This window comes from Polyodon spathula, chromosome 21 (assembly GCF_017654505.1).
Source record: "Polyodon spathula isolate WHYD16114869_AA chromosome 21, ASM1765450v1, whole genome shotgun sequence".
In the NCBI taxonomy this organism is placed as follows: Eukaryota; Metazoa; Chordata; class Actinopteri; order Acipenseriformes; family Polyodontidae; genus Polyodon; species Polyodon spathula.
Window position 1 is genome coordinate 17,477,454 of NC_054554.1, and position 23,245 is coordinate 17,500,698.

Here is a 23,245-nt window from a genome sequence, read left to right on the forward strand (position 1 = left end):
CACAATATTGCTTACACTCCCAATCTAACTCACACACACTCGCTCACACTCCCAATATCTCACACACACACTTGTTCACACTCCTGATCTCTCATGCACACACACACACACTCTCACAGACACTCGCTCACACTCCCAATCTCTCACAGACTCGCTCACATTCCCAATTTCTCGCTCACACTCCCAATCTCTCTCTCACACAGACTCATTCACTCACACTCGCAATCTCTCTCACACACTCATATTCTCTCACACTCGCTCACACTACCAATCTCTTTCATATACTCGCACATACACACACACTAGCTCACACCCTCATCTCTCAAACACATTTGCGCAAACTCCCAATCTCTCTCATATATATACACACACACACACACACACACACACATATATATACACACAGCTCTGGAAAAAATTAAGAGACCACTGCAAAATTATCAGTTTCTGTGGTTTTACTATTTATAGGTATGTGTTTGGGTAAAATGAACATTTTTGTTTTATTCTATAAACTACTGACAACATTTCTCCCAAATTCCAAATAAAAATATTGTCATTTAGAGAATTTATTTGCAGAAAATGACAACTGGTCAAAATAACAAAAAAGATGCAGTGTTGTCAGACCTCGAATAATGCAAAGAAAATAAGTACATATTCATTTTTAAACAACACAATATTAATGTTTTAACTTAGGAAGAGTTCAGAAATCAATATTTGGTGGAATAACCTTGATTTTCAATCACAGCTTTCATGCGTCTTGGCACGCTCTCCACCAGTCTTTCACACTGATGTTGAGTGACTTTATGCCACTCCTGGCGCAAAAATTCAAGCAGTTCGGCTTTGTTTGATGGCTTGTGACCATCCGTCTTCCTCTTGATCACATTCCAGAGGTTTTCAATGGGGTTCAGGTCTGGAGATTGGGCTGGCCATGACAGGGTCTTGATCTGGTGGTCCTCCATCCACACCATGATTGACCTGGCTGTGTGTCATGGAGCATTGTCCTGCTGGAAAAACCAATCCTCAGAGTTGGGGAACATTGTCAGAGCAGAAGGAAGCAAGTTTTCTTCCAGGACAACCTTGTACTTGGCTTGATTCATGCCAAAGCTGCCCGATTCCAGCCTTGCTGAAGCACCCCCAGATCATCACCGATCCTCCACCACATTTCACAGTGGGTGCAAGACACTGTGGCTTGTAGGCCTCTCCAGGTCTCCGTCTAACCATTAGACAACCAGATGTTGGGCAAAGCTGAAAATTGGACTCATCTGGGGGTGCTTCAGCAAGGCTGGAATCGGTCAGATTTGTCTTTGTGAAGGACGCATGAATCAAGCCAAGTACAAGGTTGTCCTGGAAGAAAACTTGCTTCCTTCTGCTCTGACAATCAAACAAAGCCGAACTGCTTGAATTTTTGCGCCAGGAGTGGCATAAAGTCACTCAACATCAGTGTGAAAGACTGGTGGAGAGCGTGCCAAGACGCATGAAAGCTGTGATTGAAAATCAGGGTTATTCCACCAAATATTGATTTCTGAACTCTTCCTCTTCCCTCTTCATAAAAGAGCATGGTTTTTCCAAACGCGAGGAGTGTAGAGGAGATGACAGACGGAAAGGCCAAAATAGATTAAAAGGTTGGTGTTCTACCTGAGGGGGAAACATTTATTGCCTAGTTTAAGGCATGTTTTGGTCAGTCAGTAAACAGCTTAGCTGTTTGACTTGTAGAAAGGAGAGTTAAAAGATAGCTATAAGGTTTAGGTAGCGCTCAGTAATAAAGAGCTAGGTTTTGTTTTGTTTATTTTGTTTACATTGTTGGAATTTGATTTGTTTGACTCTGGATAAAGAGAGCACCCGCCTATAGTAAGCAAACTTGTTAAATTTGCAGACGACACAAAAGTAGGAGGAGTGGCAAACACTGTTGCAGCAGCAAAAATTCAAAATACTGTGGTCAGAACTGGGAGTGACATTTTGGTTAAGGTACTGCACCATACATATGGGAGATATTGAAATTGGAGAAGGAATCTATGAAAAAGACCTAGGTGTTGACAAGACTTCATCTAGACAAGGAAGCTATAAAAAATGCTAACAATACTCGGATACATTGTGAAAAGTGTTGAATTTAAATCAAGGGAAGTAATGTTAAAACTGTACAATGCACTTGTAAGACCTCATCTTGAATATTGTGTGCAGTTCTGGTCACCTCGCTATAAAAAAGATATTGCTGCTCTAGAAAGAGTGCAAAGAAGAGCGACCAGAATTATTCCGGGCTTAAAAGGCATGTCATATGCAGACAGGCTAAAAGAATTGAATCTGTTCAGTCTTGAACAAAGAAGACTACGTGGCGACCTAATTCAAGCATTCAAACTTCTAAAACATTGACAATGTGACTTCAAGGGACTTTTTCACCTGAAAAAAGAAACAAGGACCAGGGGTCTCACATGGAGTTTAGCTCACAGGGGCATTCAGAACAGAAAATAGGAGACACTTTTTTACACAGAGAATTGTGAGGGTCTGGACACAAACTCCCCAGTAATGTTGTTGACACTGACACCCTGGGATCCTTCAAGAAGCTGCTTGATGAGACTCCCAATAAGCTACTAACAACCAAACGAGCAAGATGGGCCGAATGGCCTCCTCTCGTTTGTAAACTTTCTCTTATGTTCTTATGTTCTTATGTAGAGTCCCCAATAAACACACGCTCTCACCCCTGTTTAAAACAGAATACTGTGTCCCGAGTGCTTGTTAACAACATGTGTGTCCAAGACCCGAAAGGACTTGACTGAAACACCCCACTCTGTCACTCTCCTCGTATTATATATCAATTCAGATAGATTCCTCAATCAGTTACACTCCCAATCTCTCACACACACACTCGCTCACACTCCCAATCTCTCATGCACACACACTCGTTCACACTCCCAATCTGTCTTCTACACACACCCGCACTCTCAAATCTCTCACACACACTAGCTCACACTCCCAATATCTCACGCACACACACACTTGTTCAAACACTCAATCTCTCTCACACAAACACTAGCTCACACTGCCAATCTCTCTCTCACACACACACTCGATTACACATCTCTCACACTCCCAATCTCTCACACACACACTCACCCGCCCTCTCACATACAAATACTCGCTCTGACTTGCTCACTCCCAATCTCTCTCACACATACTCCCAATCTTTCTCATACACACTGTTGGAAAACATGGATTGAGAATTGATTAGCAGTTTGCTACGCATGTGGTCTGGCAGAGCTATACTGGTGTTCTTTTCTGAAAAGAGACTAATATTGCAGATAGCAGACTGTTTGGTTCAAATTGCATGTACTGCTTACAATTGATAGAGACCTTGTGTCTACAAGTTTCTTGCCCAGCATTGACTGCAAGCTAAAAAGATAACAATGCTGTGGATCAGAAGGGGCCAGGCTGTAAGGCTTTGGAATGCAAAGCATAAAGGGGCGAAAAGGCTCCCAGGGACTGGCGTTGGACCCAGAGGTTCTCAGAGAGATAGAAAGAGATAATGCCACTGGGATCAAAGAGGCAGATTTATGGACCCTTTTTCTCCAGGAGTGTGAAGAATGCACTGAGTTCAGAGGCTGTCACACTAGACTACACACACACACACACACACACACACACACACACACACACACAGACTCCCTGCATATTTCAATAAACCTGGCAACTGACTGAAGAAAAGGACTCTGTGGATTTTCTTGAATCTACTTACTCACCATCATTTTTTTTAAGTTATTTCACACACTCACCCCCAATTTCTCTGACACACATACACACACTCACTCACACTCCCCATTTCTCACACACATTTGCGCAAACTCCCAATCTCATATACACACTCACTCACTCTCCCAATCTCTCACATACTCATACTCGCTCAGACTCACTCACTCCCAATCTCTCACACATACTCCCAATCTTTCTCATACACACTCACCCCCAATGTCTCTGACACACATACACACACTCGCTCACACTCCCCATCTCTCTCACACACATTTACTCACACTCCTAATCTCTATCATATACACACACTCGCTCACACTCCCAATCTCTGACCCACACACACACTGGCTCACACTCCCAATCACAACACATTTGCTCACACTCCCAAATTCTATGTCACACACACACTCTCGCTCACACTCCCAATCTGACACACAGACTCGCACACACTCCCAATATTTCTCATACACACTTGCTCACACTCCAAATCTCTCATACACACAAACACACTCGCTCACACACCCAATCTCTCTCACACACACACTCGCTACACTCCCAATATCTCACACACACTGACTCACACACACACACACACACACTCACTCACACACTCGCTCACTCCCAAAATCTCTCACACATATTCCCAATCTCTCACACACACTCCCAATCTCTCACACTCACTCACACCCCCATCTCACACATCTGCGCAAACTCCCAGTCTCTCATATACACACTCACTCACTCTCCCAATCTCTCACACACACACTCGCTTACACTCCCAATCTCTCATACACACTCACACTCCCAGTCTGTCTTCTACACACACACTCACACTCTCAATCTCTCACACTCACTCACACTCCCAATCTCTCTCACAAACACTAGCTCATACTCCCAATCTCTCATGCACACACACTCGCTTACACTCCCAATCTCTCTAATACACTCTTGCTCACACTTCAAATCTCTCTCACACACACACACTCACTAATACTCCCGATCTCTCACATACTCATACTCGCTCAGACTCGCTCACTCCCAATCTCTCTCACACACACTCACCCCCAATTTCTCTCACACATACACACACTCACTCACACTCCCCATCTCTCTCACACACATTTGCTCACACAGCCAATCTCTATCATATACACACACTGGCTCACACTCCCAATCACAACACATTTGCTCACACTCCCAAATTCTCTCTCACACCCACTTGCTCATACTCCCAGTCTCTCTCTCATACACTCTCGCTCACGCTCCCAATATCTCTCATACACACTTGCTCACACTCCCAATCTCTCTTGCACACCCACACTCGCTCACACTCCCAATCTGACACACGCTCACGCTCCCAATATCCTTCATACACACTTGCTCAGACTCCCAATTTCTCATGCACACACACACACCCACTCGCTCACACACACAATCTCTATCACACACTGTCACAAGGATGGCTGGAGTGGGGGACGTCATACCAGAAACAGGAACCAGGAAATAAACGACAGAGAGGTGGAGTTTGGTGGATATGAGTGAATGGTCTTGCTCAGCATTTAATGAATTAACATAACAGTAAAAAAAAAAGGTTGTAACAAACAAAAACACAGGACACGGCACATTCGCCAAAACAAAAGAGACAAACACTTTGGCACATATACACCCCACCCCCCCACCCCCTTCTGCAAAGCACACATGGCCGCATGGCCACCTCCCCCCTTAAAATCCAAAAAATATTGCTCAAAGTCCTGGGCCAAGAACTGGGACTTTAAGGGGTTGATGGGTGGCAATGTTGCCAGTAGCCAGGCTTCTTCTAGCCATGCTGTCAGCAGACGTGCTGACAGTGGGGCGAATCTCTCCTCCCGCTGTACCACTGGCAGCGGAAATGCTGCCAATGGTGCAGCTGTCAGCAGACGTGCTGACAGCTCCCAGACTGACTCCTTCAGCGGAAAAGCTGCTGGGGTTGGTGGTCTCCAGACCTCCCCAAAGATCTCCGGCAGTGAAACTGCTGTGGGGGAAGGTGGTCTCCTGACCTCTCCCCCTTTTAAAGCTGGCAGCTCCCTCTGGGGGGACTCCAGTCCCCAGAACTCCTGCAGCGAAATTGCTGCAGGGTAAGGTGGTCTCCTGACCTCTCCCCCCTTTTTCATAGCTGGCAGCTCCCTCTCGGCCACAGCAGAGCTGACTGCGACCCCTGGCAAAGCAGTTCCAGTGACCCCAGGCAATGCGGATCGGCTGGCAACCCCAGGCAATGCGGACTGGCAGGTAACCCCAGGTGATACGGAGAGGCAGGCAACCCCAGGCGATGCCAAGCAGACATCCTTGGGCGAAGCGAGCTAGGCATCCTTGGGCGAAGCGAGGCAGGCATCCTCTGGCAAAGTGGGCAGGTGTTGGCCCTCTTCTCGGCCACTGCAGCCGGGCGGTTCTTCCCCATGCTTCCCTCAGCAGCCTATGTTGAGGACCGCCAGCATCTAGTCCTGGTCCTTCTGGTGAAGGGAGTGGCAGCTCCTGCTCTTCTCCCCCTGATGGTGACGGAGGCAGAGACAGCTCCAGCTCCTCTCCTTGTGATGATGGGGGACGTGATACCAGCAGGCATTCATCCTCTGCTGGTGTGGGAAGTGATACCAGTAGGTATTCATCCTCTGCTGGTGGAAAGGGACTCAGCAGGCATTCACCCTTTGCTAGTGGACGGGAACCCAGCAGGCATTCACCCTCTGCTGGTGGACGAGGACCCAGCAGGCATTCACCCTCTGCTGGTGGACAGGGACCCAGCAGGCATTCACAGCAGGCCCACAGCAGGTTAATCACCTTTGGGAGGTCTCTTTCCAGGCCACCGTCAGGGTCCGTTAGCCAGTGCCAGATCTCCCTCGATGGTGGCCCTCGAACAAGCAGGGTTTCTCCCACCAACGCAGGAAACGGAACCAGCAGGCACTCTCCCTCTGCTGGTGGAGACTTGGGCTGTAGACGCTCCGACTCCCCTTTTGTGGGCTGTGGGCGCACTGACTCCTCCCTCTTGGGCTGTGGACGTTCGGCCTCCTTCCACGCAGGCTGTGGAGGTGAAACCAGCAGGCATAATTCCTCTGCTGGTGGAGACTTGGGCAGTGGACACTCTGCCTTCCTCTTCCCCTTTCCCCTTCTCTGACTCCTTCTCCTCATCTTCCTCTCCTGGGCCAGTTCCTCCTCTCCCTCTTAGTAGGGGCAGACAGCCACCTTGTGCCCGTACACCCTGCAGGCAAGGCACCAGCCTTTGTCCTCCAGACCACTGAGTATCTCCTCCAGGTTCGTGCAGCCATATCTCCAGCCTTCCATTTTTTTAAACAAGAAACTGTGGTTCCTGCTCTGGTCTGCGTCTAGGAGGTGCTGGTAATCCCGGTTCTGATATCACGTGTCACAAAGACTGCCGGAGTGGGGGGACGTCAGACCAGAAACAGGAACCAGGAAATAAATGACAGAGGTGGAGTTTAGAGGAGTTGAGTGAATGGTCTCGCTCAGCATTTAATGAATTAACAGAACAGTAAAAAAAAAAGGTTGTAACAAACAAAAACACAGGACAAAAGAGACAAACAAAAACAGACTACACAGACAAACACAGTGAGCTTCATTTTTACTAACTATTACTATTAGTATTATTACCTCAGTCTCCAATCCCATTCTCTAGTCACCGAACACACAACCCCGAGTGAGTGAAAACATGCTGCTTTTATGTAGCTGTACTGAGACTCGATTGCTAATCAATCATTCAACTGGAGTTGCGGTACAACTGCACGTGAATTAATAAAGTGCAATTCCCCGTGCTCACATATTATTACTTTTTACTTGCATGTTACACAGACCCGTTTATATCCCGTGTACCAATGACTATACACCACCATTAGCACACAACATACAACACAAAATACACACAGGGGCGGGCACATTGCCACACACACACATTTGCTTACGCTCCCAATCTCTCACACACACTCGCTCACACATATTCCCAATCTCTCACACACACACTCGCTCACACTCCCAATATCTCTCTCACACACAATTGCTCACACTCCATATCTCTCACACACACACACACTCGCTCATCCCCAATCTCTCTCACACATATTCCCAAACTCTCTCACACACACTCCCAATCTCTCTTACACTCGCTCACACTCCCAATCTCTCTCACACACACTCTCTCACACACCCAGTCTCTCTCACACAGACACTAGCTCACATACACACACACTCGCTCACACTCCCAATCTCTCACGGAGACAGACACACTCAATCACACACCCAATCTCTCTCACACAGACACTAGCTCACACTCCCAATCTCTCACACACAGACACTCACTCACACTCCCAATCTCTCTCACACTCCCAATCTCTCACACACACACACACACACACACACACACACACACACCTGGTGTGATGGAAACGTTTCTTTAATAAAAAAACAACATTATTTACAATTTATATAATTTGTTTTGATAAAATTAAAAATATATATATATATATATATATATATATATATATATATATATATATATATATAAAGATCATTTAGAAAAGGGGGGAGGGAAGTTTCATCATTTAAATGAGCAAAAGTGGTGAATCTCTTGGAGCTCCATTCCGAGGGAGCGCTGGCAGTCTGACACAGTGCCACTGCAGCAGAAACACACTGCTGAAGAACAAAGATCCCCCCCCAGTGGTTCTGAGCTGTTACTGCACCTAAGGGGACGGCATGCTTTGCTCGCTCATGAAAATCTATTGCAGGTATTTGAAGATCTTTTTATAGATACCAAGCTATTTAGTGAGAAAGAAAGAATGCAAAGAAGCAAGCACACAAGAGGTCTGAGTAGCGGGGTAATGCATACAGGGGACAACAACATAATGGGGTACGCCAAAGAATATGCTGCTAAAACACCTTGTACTTAATACCCCCATTTCCAAAATAATAGTTTACATTTTTTATTTATTTTTTAAATTACATATATCTTTCTTACTTACATACAACAGACATTGGCAGACACAACCTGTGATAGGGGCACCACATTGAGAGTAGTACAATTACTGTAACAGCATGAAATCAAAATAAGATTCATCATTCTTCTTGTTTAATGTGTTTTTTAAAGGTTTACACACACACACACACACACACACACACACAACACACATATATATATATATACACATATATATATATATATATATATATATATATTATATATAATATACTGTTATCATGATAATATGTCAATATTATAGATCTAATATATTATAACTTTAGATAGTTCATTTAAAAAATTGTAAAACTTAATTTTAAAAAACAAATCTTAATTCCTTAAAATTTCAGTCTCCATGCCTCAAGCCTGCCCTGGATTGGAGGGCGCACCCTTTCTCTTATGGAGGGTGAGGGAGGGAGCAGTTCAGTCTCCATGCCTCAAGCCTGCCTTGGACTGGAGCACCCTTTCTCTTAGGGGAGTGAGGGAGGGAGGGAGCAGTTCAGTCTCCATGCCTCAAGCTTGCCCTGGACTGTAGGGAGCACCCTTTACTTTCTCTTATAGGAGATCATCTTAAAATGTAAAATGTATGAATCCAGAATATTAATGATATCACAATTAAAAGGACGTGTTTACAAATATATCGTCTTCTCAAAAAACGTTAATTAAATAAATTACTTTCAAACCTTCTGGATTTTTCTCCAGGAATTTAATACATTTTCCATCTTGCCAGCTGTCTTTTTCCTTCCCTTCATTTTGCACTCTCACTCTTTCCTTCTTTCCTTCTTCATTGATGGTGAGATGACTTCTCTCTGGCCACTTCACCTGCTCAAAGTGCTTTATCATTTTCCTTCTTCATGTGGCTAAAAAAAAACAAAGAAACATTTAAAACAATCCATTAAATGTGTAAGAATATACATGACCTACAACTTCCTGGAAAAAAATTTGGAAAATGAACACCAACCATCCCACCCAGTCATTCTCCTCTCACAGTACATGGATGGATGGATAACTTTTCACTATAGAACTTGTGCGTTCTGTGTGATTTTATAATATTTCAAGTATTTTACTGGCTGATATTTGCATTTGCTATTTCCTCAATACTGTACACTGTTTGTATAAAAGTTCTTTGACATTAAAAATTCATAAATATGTTAAGTGTGTCTGGACTCTAGCACAGCTCCATTCTCAGGAAACACTGCCAAACTGCAGTAACAGCTCTCATGTGGACAATGTTTGCCAATAAAATATTATGCACTATAAAGTTTAACGCAATGTGCTATAATTGGGGTCTACCTAAATCGCGATTTCGCGGAAATCACGTCTTTTAGGGGCCAATGCATACCAGACTAGTACAGAGAGGAAAAAAAATGAAACCTTGTTTAGATTCTGGTATAGTAAGCAAACTTGTTAAATTTGCAGACGACACAAAAGTAGGAGGAGTGGCAAACACTGTTGCAGCAGCAAAGGTCATTCAAAATGATCTAGACAAGATTCAGAACTGGGCAGACACATGGCAAATGACATTTAATAGAGAAAAGTGTAAGGTACTGCACGCAGGAAATAAAAATGTACATTATAAACATCATATGGGAGATATTGAATTGGAGAAGGAATCTATGAAAAAGACCTAGGAGTTTTTGTTGACTCAGAAATGTCTTCATCTAGGCAATGTGGGGAAGCTATAAAAAGGCTAACAAGATGCTCGGATACATTGTGAAAAGTGTTGAATTTAAATCAAGGGAAGTAATGTTAAAACTGTACAATGCACTAGTAAACCTCATCTTGAATATTGTGTGCAGTTCTGGTCACCTCGCTATAAAAAAGATATTGCTGCTCTAGAAAGAGTGCAAAGAAGAGCGACCAGAATTATTCCGGGCTTAAAAGGCATGTCATATGCAGACAGGCTAAAAGAATTGAATCTGTTCAGTCTTGAACAAAGAAGACTACGTGGCGACCTAATTCAAGCATTCAAAATTCTAAAAGGTATTGACAGTGTCGACCCAAGGGACTTTTTCAGCCTGAAAAAAGAAACAAGGACCAGGGGTCACAAATGGAGATTAGATAAAAGGGCATTGTGAACAGAAAATAGGAGCACTTTTTTACACAGAGAATTGTGGGGGTCTGGAACAACTCCCCAGTAATGTTGTTGAAGCTGACAGCCTGGGATCCTTCAAGAAGCTGCTTGATGAGATTTAGGTAAGCTACTAACAACCAAACGAGCAAGATGGGCCGAATGGCCTCCTCTCGTTTGTAAACTTTCTTATGTTCTTATGTTCTTATGTTCTTAAATGAACTAGACGTGCTGTGTTCGTTGCCAACGCAAACTACGTATCTTCCTTCTGTAGATAGCCCTTTTTTATTCCTTCGCCATCCTGTGCACTGAAGCAAAAAACAAACAAACAAAAACATCCACAAATAACATTTACAAAAAAAAGAGGTTAACGTTTCTGTTTATTATTCAAATGACAACAAAGTTTTAATCAGCCTATCAGTGCATCTTCACTGCTTTTCTGTGACCTATACTGTGCAGTAGGGGGTGGGACACTGTCAGTGCTGTATTGTTTTGATTTAGGTTGTTAAAATTTAGTTTTCAGCATTGGAGGTAAAATAGTAGAAATGGATGACAAAGCAAAAAAAGCAAAGTATATTAAGGTGATTGATTTTGTCAAGATATTTCCCAAAGAAACTGTACATGCAGATGGAGGTAATTGTTTTGCATATCTTAATGTGTCTTTGGAGAAAATACGATCGGTCACGTTTAGCTTCAGAGTCACACATTAAACAAAAGGCTACTACAGAGGCTGATGAATAGAACATAAAATAAACAGCTTTCAGAAATCAAACTGGAAAGTCAGCCCAGACAAACATATAAGTTAAATCATTATACAACAATCTAGCACAGCCACCTCGCTTCAACCTGCTGCTTAATTCGTAGTTGTAATTTTAGACCCGAATAGCCAGATTTTCTTTTTTTTGACTTGGTACTAATAAAATAAATTATTGGATGGGACAAATAACACGACAACGAACGTGCTGCATACATTGCCTTTATTAAAGTATGCCAGATGCCCTTGGGTAACCGAGTTTTGGGGCTGTTTCTAATCGATTTCCACATCGGTATAACTTGGCAAAGCTTTGTCTTACACTTTCAACCAATTCAGTGGATACAGAATATGCAGTCTCAATGTTGGGGAAGTCCACACCAGACAGAGAATGCCTACAGCAACTGTAGGGGGATGCTGCATGCTTGCCTTTAACAAATTACAGCACTTTGTTTTAGTAAGAAAGCAAGTACCACTATTGTTAGGCTTTACAGTCTTCTGAAATACTGTCTACTTAGGTTTATTTAATGTGTGAAAAGTACCCACAACCGCATCTGACAGCCCTAAGGCTGACCAGCGGTCCCTTTCAGGGGCCAGACCCACAGCTGGAGCTTGCCCGGCTCCGGGTGCCAAAGCGTGCCTCTCGCCTGACTGAAGAGATCTTGGCGAAGCGGAATCTATAGTTCAATAGCTGACACAGAGTCGAGAGCCAGATTCACATGGGCCACCTGGAGGCCACTAGGAGAACTCATGCCTTCTTGACCAGACCTTTTCGAGAAAGGCCGGGAGTAATGGCGGAGGCAGGAACGTGAAAAGGAGCATTCTGGGCCATACGTGGGCTAGGGTGTCGATGCCGAGTGGACCGCCGAAGTGGTGGAGGGAGTACCACGGGGTAGAGATCAACCTGTGCCTCCCAAACCATTCACAAATGCGCTCCATCACCTGAGAGAGGAGCCGCCACTCCGACGGGTGCGGACCCTCCCTCGAGAGGAGGTCCGCCACCCAATTGTCCATGCCATGCGTCGCCCGTAGGGACAGCAAGTTCCTTTGGGCCTAAGTCAAAAGCCTGAAGGCGAGGTAATGCAACCCCGGGGACCAAAGGTCAACCTGATGGTAGATATACGCCACCACTGATGTGCTGTCCATGCGACTCAACACATGCTTGCTGCACACCACAGGTAGGAAGCACTGGACAGCAAGGAGAACCGGCTGCAGCTCCAGCATATTGATATGCAGGGACGTCCAGCGGCCCGATCAGGACCTGCTGACTCCTCTGCCTTCGCAGACTGCACCCCAACCCAAGTTGGAGGCATCCATCGTCACTACCCAGTGGTTGGAAACCACTCCAATTCAGACTCCTTGGCGCAGGTGAGAGGTCGTCCTCTACCAGCGCATGGCCACCGAGCACGCAAGGCACACTGTCAGCTGAAGTTGTCTGTCGCGCTTGGGATGAAACACACTGAGCCACGTTTGCAGCGGGCGCATGTGCAATAAGCCAAGCTCTGTGGCTGATATCGCTGCAGCCATCAGACCCAGTAGTTTCTGGCACAAGACAAGGGGCACCCTCAATCCCTGTCGAAACAGGGAGAGGTGCTGCTGTAGAGCTGCTACTCTATCGTCCGACAGGTATGCACGCTTCATAGTGGAGTCCAGCCGGAGCCCCACATACATTGTGCACTGCACAGGCATCAGTCGACTCTTGGCATCATTGATGGTGAGGCCAGATGCTCCTTCACAAGCGCTGTGTGGGCCACTGCTCCCTCTCACGACTGGGAACAGATCAACCAGTCGTCGAGGTAGTTCATCACTCTGACCCTTTGCAGCAGTAAGGGGGCCAAGATAGCATCTACGCACTTTGAGAACGTACGGGGAGCCAGGGAGAGGCCAAATGGCAGCACGGAAAACTCATAAACGCTGCCTTCAAAGGCGAAGTGGAGATATTTCCTGTGCTTTGGACGAATGGGGTCATGAAAATACGCGTCCCACAAGTCCACAGTGGTAAACCAGTCGCCCAGCCGGACAGACTGGAGTATGTGATGATGAGTCAGCATTTGGAACCTCCTCTGTTTCAAAAAAACGGTTGAGGAACCACAGGTCCAGGATGGGGTGAAAGCCGGCGTCCTGCTTCGGCAACAGAAAGTACCTCAAGTAGAACCCATGAGAGGTGGGGTCTACGAGACAAATGTCGCGCTTGCGTGCCAACAGCTTGACCTACCCGGCGCCAGATGGGTAGGTCGGAAGTAACGTGGCCACCTGCCTAGAAAGACCACTGCTGGATCTCCTCCACTCCTGGACCGAAGGTATGGCCTGGTGATATAGGCACGTCCAAAAGCGCAGCCTTATCCGCATCAGGCACCCGTTCCTGCAACAGCCACAGCTGTCTGCGCTTGACCACTAGGCCAGCCAGGCTCCGGCCCAGGGCCTGCCCCTGCAGGCCGGAGATCTGGAGCAACGTGTGCGACAGCAAGTGTAACTCTGTGGCCACTGGCTCTGGGAGTGGGGCGTCATGCAATATTCCATCCATGTACGCGACCTGCATACTGGATGTATTCGCCAGATGGGTACTCTGAGCCCCTGCTACGTACGCTCTATGTACATGTGTCGCCGTAATCCTGCATTGCAGGTTCGTGCACATGGGGTCCTTGGGCAGACCTCCCACCGGTGGAGCCTTCACCAAGGCTGCAATGGTGGAGTCTACAGGGGGAAACCCTGCCAGGCCCAACTTCTCCACCCCTTCCAACAAGGTCAGTTGAGAAGTGTGCCTCAACTGACTAGGCGCTGTGGCTGGGCGGTCCCAAGAGGAGCGCACCTCCTCCACAAAGTCAAGGAAGGCGGGGAAGGGCTGAGGCAAACGGAGCAACGTGGCTCTGCCGCTGTTGCCCAGGGGATATGCAGGTACGCTGCCACGCACCCCTTGAACGCGAACACTGACCGTGACAGCGGTGGCGCACTAGTAACCAAGGAAACCTCAGAACTAGGGATCGCTTTGGTTGGGAACTCCCCCCACTAGGTCACGATGGAAAGCGTGTCCTCGTTGGAACATAGCGCTCGGTCTTCCTGCTCACCCTGTTCTCCCATTTGGAGATCAGGGGGTGGTACAGCGACCCTCAGTGGCACTAGGGGGGTGGCCAGGGCATCGTGTGCACAGAGTGCCGTGCAGGACCGGGTACCGTGCGCATTGAGTGTACTAAGCACGTGGCAATGTGTACCGTGTGCACCACGTGCACTGTGCACAGGGCCTATCACATGCACCGAGTACTACGTGCAACCAAGTACTGTGCAGCGTGTGTCAATGAGCACCATGCACACCGTGGTGCCAAAGTAGCATGGGCCAAGCACGCACCGTGGTATTTAAAAAACACCAGGGGCAGCTATGCAACGGTGCCTACCCTAACCGCATGGTCACACACCTGTGCAGCGCATAGCGTACAACAGGGGGACACAAGGGCCGAAGCCGCGGCAGGCGTTTCGAAGTAATACAGCAAAATACACAAAACAATAATACAGTACAGGGGAGAGCACACTGTCTGTTCAATTGTAAGGCCCAACACACGTAGTGGTGGGCCAATGCAGCCGGCAAGAGATTTCTCAACTCAGCTATGGGGCTGGCCCCGGTGAGCAATACACAGCACAATCAAAACAACAAGTCCCCAACCGGTGGTCCGAAGGCGGCTGGTGGGCTAACTCGACAACAAGGACAAGGCAAGCCTAGCCCCAGTGGAGTAACAGCACTCTCCCAAGTAAAAAAAAGAGTGAAAGACACACACTCACTCCTTTGAAATCAATACTGCACAGGCAGTCGACTCACAGACGACAGACGGTAAAGACAAAGCAGCCTGCAACGCAAGCGAGCAGGTGCTGAAGGTACAGTATTAGAAAGAGAAAAAAGGGTTGCGATTTAGGAGCTACTGATTCCGTGAAAACGGCAAGCAAGCTTTCAGCACGAAGTGCAGGGGAACTAGCAGCAAGCTCAACACAGCGCTTTTTAAGTAATAAGACGGGCTCAATGCAACACAGATGGTCTTACCGTACCAACTACAGAAGCGAAAAGAGGTCGATCCTTCCCCTCTTGATGGTTTTATTCCCTCGGTAGGCGGGACCGAGGAGGGAAGGGGGGACTATCGGCAGCTTTGATAGTTAGAACTCAGTGACACCTACCAATAGACAGGCATATATCCCATAAATGATGTTTGGTGGCCATCTTCGAATTGAAAGGGAACTTACTGGCACACAATATTTTAATCAGTTACTACACATTTCAATGTGAGATTTTGGCAAAATAACAAAATATGTGCTAAAATGAGTTAAACTTTATGTATAATGCTGACTGAGGTATCCCCGCACTTTAAACCAATTCTGGGGTCAGCGGTATTTGGTGGATTTTTCGGTTCTTGATTATATATTTTCATCTTATCAGTGCCTAACAGGAATCAACACTGAGGTGAAACTTGTTTAGGAAACTGAGCCGAGCCATACACCTTCAGAGCCCTTCTGGGAACATTTAAAATAAAGAACCAAAAAAAGGTCTGAATAAATAGTCTAGTAGTTTCTCTTTTTTAGGTGAACTTTCACTGGTTCATTTTTCTCCCTAATCCAGCGGGAATGAAAAGGCCAGTGCAGAGAGCGTCCCCTCGGGCCCCAGCCAAGATAAACAGCACAAAGGGGGTTGGAACCCAATGGCTGCACTCCGCACAGCAGAGCTGAAAAGCAGGGTAGTGTAGGTAACAGCGCTCATCGGCCCTGTCCTCTCCCAAGCTCCAGGCCCCAGGCCACATGCTCTCTGCAGCCTCAGCTTCTCACACAGGGGTGTCGTTCTGTGCTGGTGTACCTGTAGTAGTCCTCCTGAGTGGGAGGGAGGGAGTGGTGTTGTATCCACTGCTGCTCCAGAGCCAGTCTCTGCAGCTCAGCTGACTGTGCCTGCATTGCCTGCAGCTGGTGAGCCGCTGACATCTGGGGGGGCATTGAGGGGGGGGGCAGCTCCCGGAACTGAATGCCTGCCAGAGAGGGGTAGAGAGAGAGGAGATAGTGGAACAGAGTGGGGTGGAGACAAGAGAAAGGGAGAGAGGGAGAGAAGGGGGGGTCAAACCAGAGAAAACTAAACTTACACAACCACACAGACAGGTATACTGCAGATAGACTCACAGAGATACACTGACAAGTCAGATAGACTCACAGAGACACACTGACAGGTCAGATAGACTCACAGAGCCACACTGACAAACAGGTATACTGCAGATAGACTCACAGAGATACACTGACAAGTCAGATAGACTCACAGAGATACACTGACAGGTCAGATAGACTCACAGAGACACAATGACAGACACAGGTGTGTTGTGAGATGCACTGCCCCCTGTTAGAGAGATGAGATGAAGATTTCTAGAAACACAGATGCAGACAAGCCCGGCTACTTTACACAGTGGTTAAGATGCCCTGTCCTATACACTAGGATTGACAGTGTAGGTAAGGAAATGAATTGGTAAGGGATGGTGCTGGAAAGTGCACCCTACAACTTGTCCGAAAGCCTTCGGTTCTGTGTACTTTATGAGACACACATGCACAAACTCACACACAGCCTGTCATACACGCACACACACAGACAGCAAGACAGATTCTCACACACAACCTGTCACACAAATGGTGAGGCAGATTTTGACAAAGACAGTGTCACACAACCAGACTCACAGCAAGACAGAGTGTCACACAGCCAGACTCACAGCCAGACAGAGAGTGTCACAGCTAGACACAAAAGACACTCAGACTGCACCTCACCGAATAGCTGCTGCCTCAGCATCTCACACTCGTGGAGGGGGTGAGTGAGGAGGGGGTTGGAGAGCTCCCCCGCTGGGTAGGGTAGTCGAGAGAGGTGTGGCCCTGAGTTTAGTGGGTCAATCAGGGGGTGCACCCCAGCAGAGGCTGAAGAGAGAGATGAAACAAAGGCAAGGGTGGAGATATTTTCAGACAGTCGTGAGGCATTGGGGCCCCACCAAAATTTTCAGTGGGGTTTGGGGTGCTGATTCACAGCCCAGGAAACAGACTCTGTCCATTATGTAGGAAATGATAACAGACACTCAACTTGAGCTAATTTCTTCCAGTAGACAAAATGAATATGGTTACTCACACCATTCTTGGGACTGAATTGTGAAGTGAAACTTCTGGTGAAAAGATTAGGATCTCATCAGCCTGATTTAAAACTCAAGCAGTCCTCTAAAGACAGAGGTAATTCCAAGGTTTACAACGGCTTGGTACGAGGAAAAAAGAAGTGTGTTGGTGGAAGCTTCTGAAGAGTTGTTATTCTGCTTTCCTGGCTTGCTGTTTGGCGGTGAAGTGGCTCAGACAAAAAACAGGAGTGAATGACTTAAAACATCTTTTTGGAGAAATCAAGAAACACAAATCGTGTAAATGCCACTTAAGAAGCGTAAATATTGCAACACAGCTGGACGAAAGCTATCGTGTGGGAATAAGAAAGCATAAGGAGGAAGTTGACAGGAATCGGTACATTCTGTCAACATTAATTGATTGTGTGCGGTTTTGTGGTGCTTTTGAATTGGCACTACGTGGTCACGATAAAAGAGTCATCATTGAATCCTGGATTTTGTATCCAGTATAGACAGTACAATGGAGAAGCATGTGAAACTGCAAGATTGTTTAAGGGCACTTCAAACCCTATACAGAATGCTCAGCTGCGTGCTGGGTGTGGCTGGTACTCATTATTTAGTAGTGTGAAGCACCAAATACCAGGCTGTACAAGATGATGAACAGCAGATGTGTCGACAATGTGGCAGCAGTATTATCAGTATATTGCTGGAAATGGTAAAGTTGTTGAAAGGTTTTATGGTTTTATACATTTGAAAGACTCTTGCAGAATCATTGCCACAGCTTTGCTTGATCAACTACATACTGTTTTCTCAGAGCACTGTGACAAACAGAAACTGACTGCTCGAAGCTACGATGGTGCTAGTGTGATGCTGGGAAAGTCTTGTAGGGTGCAAAGGGAATGAAGGGACAGGTATCCCAAAGTACATTCTGTTAATTTATTTACCCACCAGCTAAACCTAATCATGCTGCAAGCTGTATCTAAAATAGAATTTTCTTTTGTGATTTGGCTTTCCGGCATTCTTTTCACACTCTGCAAACAGAACTGAGGTTCTAGATGCCATCATAGGCAGGAGGCTTCTGAGATGGGCAGCAATGTGCTGGAACGTCAGTATTCTGACAGTTCATATCACATACGAGCACCGAGAGGATCTCCTGGAAGGCTTTAAGACAATAAAATGTTCAGGTGATTTCCAGTCCAGCACTCTTCGTGAGGCCCAGGAATTTACTGGAATGCTGTAAGGCAGGGTGTTCCTTTTCCTTGATTTCCCTTGACATAAAGCCCCATGTTGATGTGTTGTGCAGTCATTGACACAGTTACTTCAGAGTTTGTCAGCAGTCTCAGCAAGGTGCGGGAATCCATTGCAGATCCAGGTTCAAAATTGTCTGACGAGTCGAAGTTTCGCAGATGCAGAACCAAAACTGGAGGAAGTGGCACAGGAAGTGTGTGACATAACTGTTCATGCAAAAAACGCAAAACATTTGGTAAGTGCAAAAGTATTGTAACGCATAAACACTGCTTTCCCTGCAAGCACTAACCAACACAGTGCAAGTATATCCAATGCTGAACAAACAAAGATTGCATACTGAATGACGTGGTGCTAGTGGTGGTGCTATTATCCGTTATTTCTTGAAAATAATCTGCAGGACACATTTTCAGAAACTGTGAAATTATTGCAAATTCTCATTAAAACACCCATGAGGACGTGGAATCAGAGCGATGCTTCTCTACTCTCAAGAGGATAAAACTTTAAGAAGCACGATGAACCAGCAAGATTAACTAAGTACATTGGTGATGCTGTCAGAGGAGAAGAGATACCAGCATTCAGCAAGAGAACTATTGAGAAGCTTGCTGCTCTGAAACATCCTTTATAAGTAGGTGAGTGTGTTTTATTTTATTGTTTTCAGAAAAGTCTGACATATGTAACATTTAGCATGTTGACTGTATAACCGCGTATATATATATATATATATATATAATAATATATATTATATATCTAATATATATAATATATATATATATATTGAAAACACCAATTTGATTTGATGTGTCACCATTGCAAGCAAGCCATTAAAAATGAGCAGTGCTTCCTCTAGCAGTCATTTCTACCCTGACTCTTAAACATGACAATACCCAAGAGTATAAGCACAACAACAACAACAACAACATACAAAATCAGAGGTATAAAATATTAGGGTTAGTGAGACTCTGAGAAAGACTCTCAGCAGCCATGTTAAAGTCACTGCATTCAGTCTATATTTATGTCAAAGTCTCTGCACTCGGTCTCTATGAGTATGTTAGTCACTGCATTCAGTCTCTATGAGTATGTGTAACCCCCTCCAAATGACCCCACCTGGCTCTCTCACCTGCATGTAGTGCTGCATCCTGCTGGTGCAGGTGGAGGTGTGAGTGGATATGGGAGTGCTGGTGATGGTGTGGAGTCACATTGACCATCTGAAGCCCTCCACTCGACCCTGCCCTCCCCCCGGGGGCTGCTCCCCTCTCAGACTCCCCTCCTATCCGAGGGTGCACAGGGGGCTGCTCTCTGGGATCTCGGGCCCCTGCCTGTGTGTGTGAGCAGGGCAGGGGGTGCAGCGGAGAGAAGGAAGGATGCAGGAAGGCATGGTGTAGGGGCAGGCTGCGACGGCACAGGGTATCCCCGGAGAGCAGCAGCCCCGAGTTAGAGGGGTGGTGGGCGTGGGAGTTGGTGTGGGCATGGGCATGGGTGTGGGCGCTCAGATGCGCCAGCTCACTGATGTTCTCCGTCTTGAATTCGAACCCGGGCTTTACTCGGTCCCGTGCCAGGGGGTGCACCTGCCCCTCCAGACCCCCGTAGATGAAGCCCAGGATAGCAGCCGCCATGTCTTGGTGTGCGTTGGGGAACTGCACGAAGTAGGGGTGGTGGAGGTGGCTGGGGGGCCGCTGGTGGGGAGACATGACGTGAGGCCTGGCATACTCACTCAGCGTGCGCAAGGCGGGCATGTCCGGGCCCAGGTAGGGGGGCACTGCTGCCACAGAACCTTGAGACATGGGGCAGAGCTGCTCCATCGCCCCCCGGGAGAGGGGGTGGGGTGGGGGGGACAGCAACAGGGCAGAGCCTGATCTGGGGCTGCATGACATGTTGGACTGGGTGTGCTCTACTAGGATAGGAAGGGTTGAACTAGGCTGGGCTGCAGGGGTGGGATGAGGGGTCGAGAAGGGTAGCAGGCCTGGTGCCGTCCGACTGTCCTTCTGTGAGGAGCAAACAAATGAACAAATAATTAAACAACAGTACATTTACAACAATAATGCAAAATGATGCGTTCCTAATATCTGCTGCACAGGGACAGTGAATCTACAGTGTGGGGGTGTCAGGATGTGGGGTCCCAATAGCTGCTGCATAGGGACAGTGAATCTACAGTGTGATGGTAGCACATTAATAATCAAATCACTGAGAGGTGGGTCTTAGGGGGGATTGTCAGCCCTATAAGATAACACTCTGCTGTTCCCTCAGGTCGGCCCTTTTAGACGTGATGAGCGTATGGAAGCGCTGGTCCAGGACCGAGAACGGCCAGAAGAGAAAAACCCGAACGAAAAAGAGAAACATTGGGGTAGCTGGGAAACCTTGGGCAGATCCCCCGAAGTATTGTGTTTAGCCGGCTGAGTGACCCAGGAGTGTAGGTCGGTGACCCGGGTCATGCGGGTACTGATGACTGGGGTAACGCTGCCGAGTGCAGCACCTTTCATTTGTAGTTTTTTATTACTGTGTTTTATTTTCCCTTTTTCTTTCACCTTTTGTTTTCATTATTATTTTGAACACCTGCGAGTGCGTCCGACTTTGGATCATTTACCAGCATTGATATTCCCGTGGTTCTGTCTATCATCACTGATAGTCAGGCCACAGACAACAGCGCCCTCTGCGGGCTAAAACAAATCATTGCGCGAGAGCAACTATTAATAAGACTGGGCACTTGTGCGCTGTTTCAAGTACATCCGTCTGTCTCCCGTGTGTCAGTGAATCACCCACCACCCATATCAAGGCTCTATCGCTATCTAGACTGATTTCTGAAATGAGGTAGTTTAAAATTGACCATTGAAGAGTTATCACTTCCGTTCCCACTTAACTTCATAAATTCAGCTTTGAGGAGTCTTTCCAGAAGCAGACCCCCATGGTTGATAAAAGATATATTAGTTTAGTGTGCCTGGTGAATAATGAACTGAGCAGAAACAGCATAAAATAATCATATAGGACACACACAGGGTGTTAGGCAGGGGAGGAATGAAGTATTTATAGCTTTAAAAATGATTTTGTGTTCTTGTGAACTCACCTGAATGGATCTGTCGATGTCCCTCTCCCTCTCGCGTTCCCTCCCCTGCTCTCTCTCATGCTTCCTCTCTTTCTCATTCCTCACTCTCTGCTCCACCTCTCTCCTTGTCCTCTCCGCCACGTCACTCCGTTTCTTCCACAGTTTGGAGTCGTCGAGAGGCACAAAATAGAGATCGCTGCGGGAGCACGAGTTGTATCCGCGGTCCAGCACCTTGTGAAACCTGAACAGACAGGACAGTGCTCACTCACTCACTGCACCAGGTCACTGATCTGCAGGGCTGGCTTGCCCTGGCGTGGGGTGAGTCCACATTGATTTCCTCTAGCCAGTGCAGTCATCAATGCTGGCACAGAACAGTAAGTGGGGAGCACAGTGACGAAATTACCATAGTTTATAGATTACAACGTGCATCTATTTATATGTTTCTGAGGATGGTGAGGAGGGGTTTGTGGAATCCATTGAAGCCTGTTATCTATGATTTATTTTCTGCATTTTCCATGAACACTCAACACACATTGGAGTGCAGTATGGAAGGCCATCAAGGTCAAAAATGTGTTATTTAGTACATGTTTCAAATATTTAGTACACATTGATTTGGAACAATTAGAATACATAAAATAATAAATTTTCTAAATAAATGTAAATAAACTACGTATTTGCAACGTAGGGGCTGGTCTTTTCACAGTCATGCAGCGTAATTACAAGAATAGCCAGTCACCATCAAGATAACATCTTTTTAATTTCAGACATGAAATATGCTTAAAAAAAACCCAGAATAAAGAAAATTGCAAATCAAGGTAGCATGAGACTTTTTTCTACAGTGTAAATATGGACTTGAGACTGACAATGTTGACCGTGACACGGTTCAGTTTGTATTAATAATCTTTTTTTATTATTTTCTGATTATATTTATTTCAGTTTTACACCAAAATATTGAGTTACCACATTTTCCCAAGTTAGCTGGTGCTTTTTTAATTAGCGTGCAGTTGTACCGAGACTCCAGTTGAATTATTGATTAGCAATCGAGCCTCGGTACAGCTGGATAAAAGCAGCATGTTTTCACTCACTGGGGGCTGTGTGTTTGTGAGTGGAGAACAGGTGAGAGAGAAGGAGACATCACAATCACAACTTCTATTTCGTGCTGGAAGCTCCAGCATGGTACTTGTTTTCTGTTCGTCCACGTCTGTTTTGTCTGTCTGTTTGTTTGGCCAATGCGCACTTTGTTTTGTGTGTCTTGTTTGTTCAAATCTTTTGTTAGATTATTTAATAAATACACTGACCGCTATAGCGT

The 23,245-nt window shown here is 46.3% G+C and overlaps 1 protein-coding gene across 1 annotated transcript in view; it reads right to left on the bottom strand.

Annotated features, from left to right (window-relative positions):
- Nucleotides 1-9,180: 9,180 nt before the first annotated feature.
- Nucleotides 9,181-23,245, bottom strand: part of LOC121296028 (atrophin-1-like) — a 72,189-nt gene continuing 58,124 nt past the window's right edge. Inside the window, exons 6-10 of the mRNA XM_041221169.1 lie at nucleotides 21,958-22,177; nucleotides 20,017-20,881; nucleotides 17,326-17,469; nucleotides 16,382-16,547; nucleotides 9,181-9,591 (exon numbers count right to left, since the gene is read on the bottom strand). Coding sequence (XP_041077103.1) covers nucleotides 9,558-9,591; nucleotides 16,382-16,547; nucleotides 17,326-17,469; nucleotides 20,017-20,881; nucleotides 21,958-22,177 — 1,429 coding nt within the window. The 3' untranslated portion in view covers nucleotides 9,181-9,557. The remainder of the gene's footprint in view (nucleotides 9,592-16,381; nucleotides 16,548-17,325; nucleotides 17,470-20,016; nucleotides 20,882-21,957; nucleotides 22,178-23,245) is intronic.